The sequence below is a fragment of the Anarhichas minor genome, unplaced genomic scaffold (assembly GCF_050575085.1).
Source record: "Anarhichas minor isolate MPS153535 unplaced genomic scaffold, ASM5057508v1 ptg000003l, whole genome shotgun sequence".
Lineage (NCBI taxonomy): Eukaryota > Metazoa > Chordata > Actinopteri > Perciformes > Anarhichadidae > Anarhichas > Anarhichas minor.
In genome coordinates this window covers 12510102-12520719 of record NW_027466449.1, presented here as the reverse complement: position 1 = coordinate 12520719, position 10618 = coordinate 12510102, and the positions used below count along the sequence as shown (strand labels likewise).

The 10618-nt window shown below is 42.8% G+C and overlaps 1 protein-coding gene across 2 annotated transcripts; it reads right to left on the bottom strand.

The window, feature by feature from the left end:
• Positions 1–2900: 2900 nt before the first annotated feature.
• On the bottom strand, positions 2901–10331 carry src (v-src avian sarcoma (Schmidt-Ruppin A-2) viral oncogene homolog). Of its 2 annotated transcripts, none has more exons than XM_076091694.1 (11): positions 10085–10331; positions 9893–9992; positions 8209–8307; positions 7076–7179; positions 5543–5692; positions 5292–5447; positions 4684–4863; positions 4348–4424; positions 4089–4242; positions 3324–3455; positions 2901–3109 (listed from the first exon to the last, which is right to left on the bottom strand). In XM_076091694.1, exons 1-11 carry the CDS (start codon positions 10329–10331, stop codon positions 2901–2903), a joined length of 1608 nt encoding a protein of 535 aa, XP_075947809.1. The 2 variants fall into 2 exon arrangements, with proteins under 2 accessions (XP_075947809.1, XP_075947818.1); XM_076091703.1 differs by having other exon boundaries at positions 9893–9989.
• Between the last annotated feature and the right edge of the window lie 287 nt (positions 10332–10618).

Sequence of the window (10618 nt, the reverse complement as noted above, 5' to 3'; positions counted from 1 at the left end):
GAATATTTACTCGTGGATTTAATGTGGTTGTCCTGCTGTGTTTGTTTATAAACATCCACTATAACATATAGTATTCCTACTTGGATCTATGCTCTGCTAATTGCAAGGTCTCCTTCCACAAATTATTGTGGATTTAGTTCATGTTCATTCATATTCATGCAGCTGCATGTGGGCAAAGTCTGTTAGAAATGCACACCCACACTGAGGCAACTGACAAATAAAAGTAAAACGCAGGTCTATTACTGGTATACGACCTTTGATCACAGACTTATTGACTCACTTCACTTGATACTAGAGACCGAATTCATTCAGTTCATAAACACGATAGGATACAGTTGGCAATATACAAATTTTATTCAAACATACTTTCAAATTTGAACAATATTCAGTAGGATTTAACAAAGAGCTATTTATCTGAAAATTCCCATTGGATACAGTAGAAAAGAGTATATATAGGAATATCACAGATTTTAAAAAGATCTGCATAGCCAGAGAGAAGACCCACAGAACCCAACAGGAAATAACCTTGGCTTGTAAGCAAGGCTGCATACAAATAACATGATCACTTTCGTGCACTTTTGCTCATAAACATTGAGTGAGGCAGGTCAGGAATATAAGGGAACGATGCCAGAGCACCCGACTACACCCATGCAGGTCAATGCATTCATTGTGGCATATGTCCACGGGACATAGTACGCTTCCCAGATATCAAACTCCTTCAATTCATGACAGCCAAATCACTTTCTGTATGGAGTTATTTAATCATAATGAGTAGCGCTTTATGAACAACAAGCTGGAGATGTCGATCAAACCAATGAGCGATTGTGGGCGCACAGAGAATGGCAGCATACACACACACACACACACACACAGACACACACACACACACACACACACTCAATGTTGGTCAGGTGTACCCAGAAAAAAACCAAGAATGTTTAACAAGAATGACATTTGATTACCTGCTCATTTACCAGCCTCTGAAGCAGCACCAAAATGATTTAAAGATGATCACGGTGTAAACATTTGTGGTTTTGATTGTATTATGGGAAGGAGTGATGCTGGTAGATGATCAGTATCTGGCAAGACAGAACTGTTGCGAGTCAGGGGATACGGAGCAGTTCTCCTCACCAATTCTGTCAGTCATATTGAAAACGTACAACCAAGATACGTTTCACAGAAATGCGAGCACAAAGAAAAAACATTTGTGTTTCTATAATATATATTTGTATCGCTATTGTTATGTCATTCAACCCATGAAAGTACCATAAACATTAAAGTTTAAATGATGACGCCAAAAGTCAAATAAACAATTGGGTTATTTTTAAAAGGAATAAATTATAAAGATGATATATACAAAGAAATATTAGCATTAAGGATATTTACAATTAAGTCTCAATATGCCAATTTATTTGCTGTACATGCTGTGTTTATGGGAAGGTCTGCTCCATACAGGCTGGAAGGAGGCATAACCATCCTCAGCACAGGATCGCTCTGTTGCTCATTTATCACAGAAACATAATATCTCCAGTGTACGATTGTGCACAAAGATGCGCTGAATAGGAAAATACTGAGGCTGATTAAAGATAGAAATCTTCATATTAATGAAGGTCAGAACGGAATAGAGACAAGAAGAGTCACCTGATTTTAATTTGAATGCTTGAACACAAATCAGCACCTTGAACCCATGCTGTGGAGCCGGTTGGTGCAGGATCTCAAAACAGTGGATTGTCCTTTTAAGGAAGAACAACTGCTTACACAACTCAAACTTCATTGTAAGAAAAGCAGAGTAGTAAAATACACTTTTACACAGTAGAAGAGAGTACAAAAGAGATTTTCCATGGCACAAAAATCCTCGCAGCAGAATTCTAGTCTTCTCCATCCTGAGACGACCATTAGTGATCAGTAGCCATTTGTTTGTAAGAAAAGTCACAATTAGAAAATAGATAGACTCTGCTTGTTCTCTTCTTTGAGTTTAGCTGTATGTTGGTCACAGCGATACACCAATTCGTCCAATTGGGGAGTGAGACTACACACTCTTATGGGAATCAAAAGGTGTTAGTCTGGTACTTAATCTCACAGCGGGGTCGGGAAACTAGCTGAAATGTCGCACAGCGGAAGCATGATTATAAATCGTCAAATCGTTGACCTGAATATATTCCAGGTGATCCAGGTCTAACAACAACATAAAACCCACAACGTCCTGGCAAATTATTGTATGTTACAAATAGTTGCTTGTCAAGTGGCAAAGTGGAAGACAGACTCTGAGCATGTGTGTCTCAAATGGTACCCCAAAGAAAATGTAGTGAAAATAGAGATCCTGAAGACGGGCTTTCAGCAGGGCAACGCTCGAATCCAACATTCATTCTCTGGACTCCCATGTTTGAACCCATATGCAGTCTTTTACGTCATAGTCTGGTGTCACTTGCAGTGTTGAAGCTGGCAAACTACAAGATCAGTCAGGTGAGTTAACACAGGAAGAGTGCATGGGGAATGTATATTATTATGGCGCCTTAAAAACACAAGGAAGGTAGAACAACCTGCTTGGATGTGCAGGGTGTTGATTTGACTGACAAATAGAATAACACAGTACTGTATAATAAACTCAAAATAATACCACAGTTTAGTCTTTTACTCCATCAGAGCGGACATGTTGAAGAGCATGACAATGACTTTGGAAAGAGGCAGGAACTGAAAGTTGCTGATTGGTTTCATGATACTCACTGATACTACTTGATGTCAGAGAGTAACTGACAGTACCCAGAATGCAGTTGGCTCTCTGCCCCGTTATACAGTACATACATACCCTGACACATACTTGTCCATGCACTCTGGGAGTAGATGCACATGCTCAGTTTTGCGCATGCAGGACCGCATGCACATTTCCATGTTCAGCCCAGTTACAGGTTCTCTCCTGGCTGGTACTGGGGCTCTGTGGAGGTGAAGTAATCCTCCAGGAAGCCCTGCAGGTACTCGAAGGTGGGCCTCTCCTCGGCTTCTTTTCTCCAGCAGGTCAGCATCAGCTCATGCATGGATTCAGGACACTCTGCTGGGCACGGCATCCTGTAGCCACGCTCCACCTGGTCTAACACCTCCCGGTTCACCATACCTGGGAGAGCAAAGGCATGATGTAAGAAACACGTCATCACAATTTGAACCATATAATTTCTTATGACAAATATACTCCCAGTCATAAATCTGTATGCTGTTGTACTGGTGGAGCGTGATGTCAGTAACTGAGTCTCCGTAATAAAAACACTCAACCTAAAATATGCAGGTTAATCTCTCGAACTGAAAAATGGGTTAAAGAAACCGATCCTTGCCTGGATAGGGCACTCGGCCTTTGGTGGCCAATTCAGTCAGCAGGACCCCGAAGGACCAGACGTCAGATTTAATGGTGAAGCGGCCGTACAGAGCAGCCTCGGGAGCCGTCCACTTGATGGGGAACTTGGCTCCTGCAAGAGGACAGGTTTATCAACAAGTTAGAATGAGATCAATTTAGCAGAGACTAAGACTAGAATTACCAGCTCGTGGTTATGTGCTTCCGCCAAGCAGTCATGACATCCATGTCTGTCTAAAATGTCATCACCTCATCATTTTATCCAATTAAATATTGGTGTGAAATTGTGATAAATATCATAAGCATTCTTGAGCTATGGACAAACATGTGTTTTGTGAGGACACAGTGACCTTTGACCATCAAACTCTAATCAGTGCTCGAGTCCAGGAGGACGTTTGTTAGTCAAATTTGAAGGCGTTCCTGAGATATCGCTTTCTCGAGAATGGACAAGCCAAAAAAGATAAGGCACGTAACACCTGCTGCATAAATTAATTTTTTTAATCCTTTTTTCAAATTATTGTTTTTAATATACTGGATACTTTCACCTCTTCAGATCTAAAGAAAATATTCAAACTAGACATGCTGAAGGGAAAAATCACTCTTTAGTTGAACTGCTCATAACTCCCCATAGCCTGTGATGTGGGGTCACAAACAGATATAACTTAATTTTGGTCACAAGCTAAGCAGGTGGGGAACCACTGCGCTATATTGAGAAACAGTAAAAAACAACACCCTCCTGTGGTCTCACCTTGCCTCGCAGTGTATTCATTGTCCTCAATGAGGCGAGCCAGACCAAAATCAGCCACTTTGCAAACCAGATTATCTCCCACCAGGATGTTAGCGGCTCTCAGGTCCCTGTGCACATAGTTCATCCTCTCCACATAAGCCATCCCTGAAGCAATCTGAGAAAGAGACAAAGCTTTGCGATTGTCTGCACTGAAAGAAAACACCTGAAATATTATTTTTAACCGATTTAAGTGATGCGGCAGCAAATTATTTGTGCTGACCTGTGAAGCCATGTCCACCAGTTGGGGGAGGCGGAGCATTTTACCCATGTCGCCTTTCAGGAAATCCAGTAAGCTACCTGTTGACAGAAACACATGCAGGTTTGTGCAAAATTGTTGGAGCTGTTGTGGTCATTTCAGCTTTTATACTGTGTCCCTTTACTGATGTGTTACGCATGTATTATTCTATTTATGGACATACATAATGATATCATATACACATATATAATTATATATATATACATATATATAATGAAAAACATTATTTTCAGGAAACATGTTTCCTGAGTTCTACTGTAAACATGTTTATATGTTAAAGTGCGATGAATCCTAGCTCACCTTGTCCCATGTACTCTGTGACGATGTAGATCGGCTCCTCGGACACCACAGCATAGAGCTGAACCAGCTTTTCATGTCTCAGTTTCTTCATGACCGAAGCTTCCTGGAGGAAGGCCTCAGGAGACATAGTGCCGGTTTTCAGAGTCTTTATTGCCACTCGTGTTGTCCCGTTCCACGTTCCTGGATATTTAAAAAAAAAAACAATGAGAGTCACATCACTATTGATTGTTACAAGGCAATAAATTATTAGCTTCCAGCATAAAGTCACGTGAAACCAAATGACCAACACTGCTACGGATAGAACAAAACCTATACCAGTGATTTCTAACCGGTGCTACATGTACCCCATGGGACACTTCTCTAGTTGCCAGGGGGTATGAGGAAAGATTGTGAGTAGCTGTAACAATTAAACACCACGTGTATACGCGGAAACAATTCGAAAGGAGATAATGTTTTCAGACAGTTTGTCAATATTTTACTGGAAGTGTGCCTTGCAACTTCCTTGTTCAACAAGAGTAAATGTCTCCACAGACTGACAGAAAACCAGCAGAAGCACTTTCTGAGATACTGGGTTTTTAAATCAAGAAACAGATCAAAGCACGGCTTACCCATCCAGACCTCTCCAAAGCAGCCCTGTCCCAGCTTGAGGTCAAGACGGAGGGAGTCTCTTGGGATCTCCCAGGCATCCTTGGACAAGCCCTGAGTCTGAGGCTTCAGCACCGGACAGATGTCTGTCAGACTGTGACACAGCCCATCAGAGTGCTCTGGGGGGGACACAAGAGAAGACATGCGGTGAAAAAAGGAAATCCAGCTTCCTTCCAAATCGCAAAATAATCTTCAAATGACAATATGAACTCACTGCGATAGTGGTTAACGAGCTGCTGCAGGTTGCTGAACTGTGTGCGTGATGTGATGTAGAAGCCTCCGCTGTCCAGCTTCCTGATCTTGTAGTGCTTCACGTTCAGCCCTTTGGTGTTGTCATAGTCCAATACAGACAGACAGTAGGCACCTGGAAAGAAGAAGAGCAAATGTGTTTATACATGGCGAGTAGAAATGTACTACAAGTATAAACTGTTCTAATAATCTGGGATGAAAATATCTAATCTATCAGAAACATCACAAAAACATAAAAGTAAGTTAAATGGCGTGATCAAATTGTTTAAATGGATATTAAAAGTAGAAATTAGGCTTTAAAGTTGTGGGTGACAATGTGCCTATTGCGCCACTAGAGGGCAGCGTCAGACAGACGAATAAAACAGCATGGATCCCAGAGCTCTCTGAATGTTTGAACTGGGTGATGTGGCCTGTGGTTGCACAGTCCTCAGCCTCAGCTCCACACTGACCTAATTCTGTCGGGCTCACCCACCCAGTACCTCTCCACTCACTCTCCCTCATCCCTCCCCACCGTGTCCCTTTTCCCATTCTATGCAGGGCTTAAATAGATATCCAATACTAGGACACTACGGGAATCCTGAAATGTACATGTGTACACAAATCACACACACACACGCACACACACACACACACACACACACACACACACACACACACACACACACACACACACACACACACACACACACACACACACACACACACACACACACACACACACACACACACACACACACACACACACACACACACACACACACACACACACACACACACACACACACAGACACAGAGAGCTAGCTAAACCTGTGGGGACAGTGTTGCTGCAGCTGCTTATCAGAACTGTCTGCAGACAGAGTCCCACAGGCGTCACATCCAACCTTCTCCCATCTGCCTGCTTCGTCTCTCTTCTGTACCCACGCCGGCACAGCGTGGCACACAGAGGACAGCATGGCGACATGTCTTAATGCCTGACAGAATTTGCTTTCTTCTCCTCGGTGCATTTTGGTAAGACATGTCATCAGCTTCATGTTGAGATCTGAAGCTTTCTTTAATTTATTATTATTTTGAAAAATAAATTAAAATGACAGATAGGAGCCCACAAAAACTGCAATTGAAAAAACACCAGTAATAAATGGTATAAGTTGCAGCAAGTAGGTTTTTCACAAATTCCCAGGACACACTTTACAAACTTACTTCCCCAATACTCTGTGTTGGTGTTATGACTAACACTCATTTTACCATTAATAGGGCTGGTAATCGTTTTGTTCCATTCAAATATCAAAATAACAATTTAAAAAATCTATATTTGTATCTGAATGACAATTTGCCTCCGTTGAGGAATTTCTTTGACAAAAGCCCTTTTTTTATTTTAAAGAATTTTGGAGCAAACAAAGATTTTGATACTTGATGCAAAGAGCACATTTTGGTCAAGACTCGAGGCGAATTGAGGTCTGACACCCAGCCCGACAGTCTTCTTTGTGCGAGGCACTCTTACCTTTGGTGGTCTCACTCTCTCGCACCAGGAAAGTCCCTCTCCTGTTCTCTAAACTTAGCAGCAGCCTCTCTGAGTCGCGGCGAGTGATTTTACCAAAGTACCACCTGGTGAGGTTGAGATAAAAACAAAACATGGGACACACAGGGATGAGCAGGTTGGTGAGGGGAAGAAGATGTGTGTGGGTGGAGGAGAAGGAATGCCGAAGCGAGGGTGAGTTTGTTGCTCATGGTTTCAGAAAATGTAGTAAAACTTCGTCTTTGCATTCCAGATGCAATGCATACTAATGCCTACAGTGCAACAGCTGCTTACCTGGACTCTAGAGTCAGTCTGAGATGACTGGAGGGGCAGGAGGAAAAGTGAGAAATTGAGTTGTTATAAAAGTATATAAAGTAGTTTGTGTGGCTTGATTGTATAAGCAAGCAGGTTAGCATGTAGAGTTAAGTAGTGTGTGTCCCCCAGGAGAAGAAAACAGTAAAAGTACCTCAGTCATTTAAAGGAATACTTGCACATTTTGGGGAAATATGCTTATTTGCTTTTTTTGACGGGACCTAGATGCACAGATTGATAGCACTTTCATGTTTTTAGGGTAATTACAGCCAGAAGTCGTTTAGCTTAGCTTAGCATAATGGAGATCTTGCCTTCCGCGCGAGGTTGCCAGACAACCAGCTGAGACTCCAGGAAGTTTCTGTGCCCGACCAAGAAATAGTCCCACACATAACCCCCCGGTATGACCACAAATTGAGGTTTTCACACCTGGGTTTTTGTACAGATTATACACACAAACTATAGCGTGTTAATAAGTGAGCTTTACAGGTTTAGGAAGGTGGATTTCGTTACCTTTAGACGGATGCCAGGTTAGCTGTTCCCCCCCCCCATGTTTCCAGTCTCTATGCTAAGCTAAGCTAACCAGCCGCTGACTGTAGCTTAATCTAACGGACCGACATGAGCGTGATTTCAATCGTCTCATCTAACTCTCGACAAGAAAGCAAATAAGTGTCGTACTTTCCCCTGAGACCTAACTTTAAATTCACAAAAAACAAGAAAATTCTTCAGAATCAAACATTTGAGTGTGCTTAATTAAAGACAGATACAAGAGACAGCAAGAAAAAAAAGAAAAAGAAAAAAAGGTTTACTCTTCTGCCTGGATGGAGTCAGATGGAGCCACATAATTGCTGGGGATATAACCGCTCTCTCCAGTGGTAAGGGAGCGCGCCAGCCACCAGTCGCCTTCTCTGCACAGATGAAACGACAACACACAGCTTCACCGAGGCTCATCACACACCCAAAACACAAATGAGTCAGTCTGACTTTAAGGGCTGGTGTTTATCAAGTGTCTCAGAATATAAATAAATGCTGCTGCTGATAATTTGGCTTTCTCGGTGGCCACTCTAAGGTTTTTAGTTCCCACAGTAATTGAGCTCTTGGCTCCTGGAGAAGCTTGATAAATGCAAGCCCATCAGGTATCTCTACTATTTGGGTGTTACGTAATTATAAACAAACATGCATTCATGTAGGTGTGACAACAGGGAGGGATGGAGCTTGTGTGCTACACTTAATCAGGGAGCGAGTAGCTTTGCAGCACTAGATTCACTTCCAAAGTAAAATGAGCATTTGATGACATGAATTGCCTCTAGTTGACCTGGATTGATTGTAGTGCTGCAAGGCTTCACACCAACTTCCCCAGACTACTTCACTGAAGGATCAGGGGCTGCATGGGCAGAGTTATGCGGTTTGTGCCTTTCTAGTGAAGCGGTATTACAGTGCAAAAGTACTTTGAATGCGTCAGGTGATACAAGCACAGAGACAGACAAACGGCACATTCAAATACAATTCCAGGAAAGCTTCACAAACCTGCAGTTCACTTTCCTCCTGTAAAAAACAAATTGTGATGGTTTGTGATGAAATGGAAAAGAGAGATGAAAGGGAAATGGTGGAAAAGAAAGGGGTTAAAGAAAGGAAGAGAGCACGTTATGAGCTGTTGAAGAATAGCAGAGTACAGACTCATAATATGGACAAATATGGTGCATAAAGCTACAACCCTAAAATATTTAAATCATTACATAACTTGCAGACAAGGGGGGCATAATGATGAGGTCGAAAAAGATGCAGGGGGCACAAAATTACAATAATAAAAGCTTATCAGGTCAGTGTACATGGCTACAAAATCGAACTGGACCAATCAGAAAGCTATGAGAAGCCTGCCTGACACCTTATTTGACTGTGATTACCCGTAAACTAATCTGAGAGATAGTTAATGTATTCTGGTTGAACTTGACCCATTACTGATCCAGGTCTTGGCTTAAGGGGCCAGATGCAGTGATAATCCACTATTGTCCTCAGCTCCTGCATTCTAGGTCAGCAGTTTGTTAGTGGGAAAGCAGCACTGGGGGGTGCAGCACTACAGTATATGGTTCACTGCACCTCTATTGATTCACAGTGCAAGCTCTAAAAACAAGCACGGCTCTCCGCAAACAGGTTTGATTTGTCTTTGGTAACTGGGTCTCGGGATAAACCAGTAAAAATAGCCGCGTCCTTACTGAGGAGGGCCGAGCAGCGAGACGTATAGTCGGTCTTTTGTGAATGAAGCAAAGATTGTGCAGCAAGCTCTACTGAGGAACCCCGTTTCTATGGTTACAGTGGGTTCCAGAGAGGCGACAGGCATTTCGGGGTGTAAAACAGACAACTGAGCAATAACTCAGACAGACAATCTGTGGACGTGTCTATGTGCAGTTATCCCCTCATCATTTACACAGCGCGCGTGCATGTGACGAAGATCGATTTGAAACAGGACATTGTGTGATTCTGTATTTTCCTTACGTGTTGTTGACTATCTGGAGGCGTTCACCCTTCCTGAAAGAAAGGTCCGAGGCCGTTCTAGACTCGTAGTCATACAACGCCACGAACGTCGTCACGCCTCCTATTAGGACAGAAAGTTTGGCCATTACCAGAGACATGTTGTACATACTCAGTTAAAACAACAGACGCAACACATAAAGCTGAGGTTCTCACCTGCTAGTGTGATTCTGTTGGGAGAGGTGACAGCATTGTTGTCCACACCTCCAAACAGGGCCAACTCTGCAGTATTGGTCTGATTGCCACCAAGACCTCCATCTATAGCGGGACTACGATTGGGTGTTAAAGACTGTTGATTGGTGCTGAGGTGGTGGCCGCCAACCACTCCACCAGAGCTGAGGTTGCCCTCGACGCTGCGGGTTCGCTGGCCAACATCCTTGGGCTTACTCTTGGATCCCCCCATGGCCAAGGCCTGTAGTGCATTGAAGGACAGAGATAACAAGTCTATGAGATCGCAGGTGAAAAAAAATTGAAATTGCATTTCACGGCACTGTCAAACATAAATGACATGTTAATTTAGCATCAGATAGACTTGCTTTCTTATGTCATATTCCCAGAACACATTCTCTGGAAAAATTCCTCTGACTGCCACAAGGCCAGATGCAGAAACCAGAGACGGAATGGAGACCACGACTCTAAACCCACTGAGACACAGTGTCATGTAGACCACATGAACCACAACTTCCCAAC

Excerpts from the sequence above, each read along its gene's own strand:
- src (XM_076091694.1), bottom strand. The coding sequence starts at position 10,331 with ATGGGGGGATCCAAGAGTAAGCCCAAGGATGTTGGCCAGCGAACCCGC. Across the intron at positions 9,993-10,084 it reads CAACAGAATCACACTAGCAG|GAGGCGTGACGACGTTCGTG; the intron begins GTGAGAACCTCA and ends CTGTCCTAATAG. Across the intron at positions 8,308-9,892 it reads CTCCAGATAGTCAACAACAC|AGAAGGCGACTGGTGGCTGG; the intron begins GTAAGGAAAATA and ends TCATCTGTGCAG.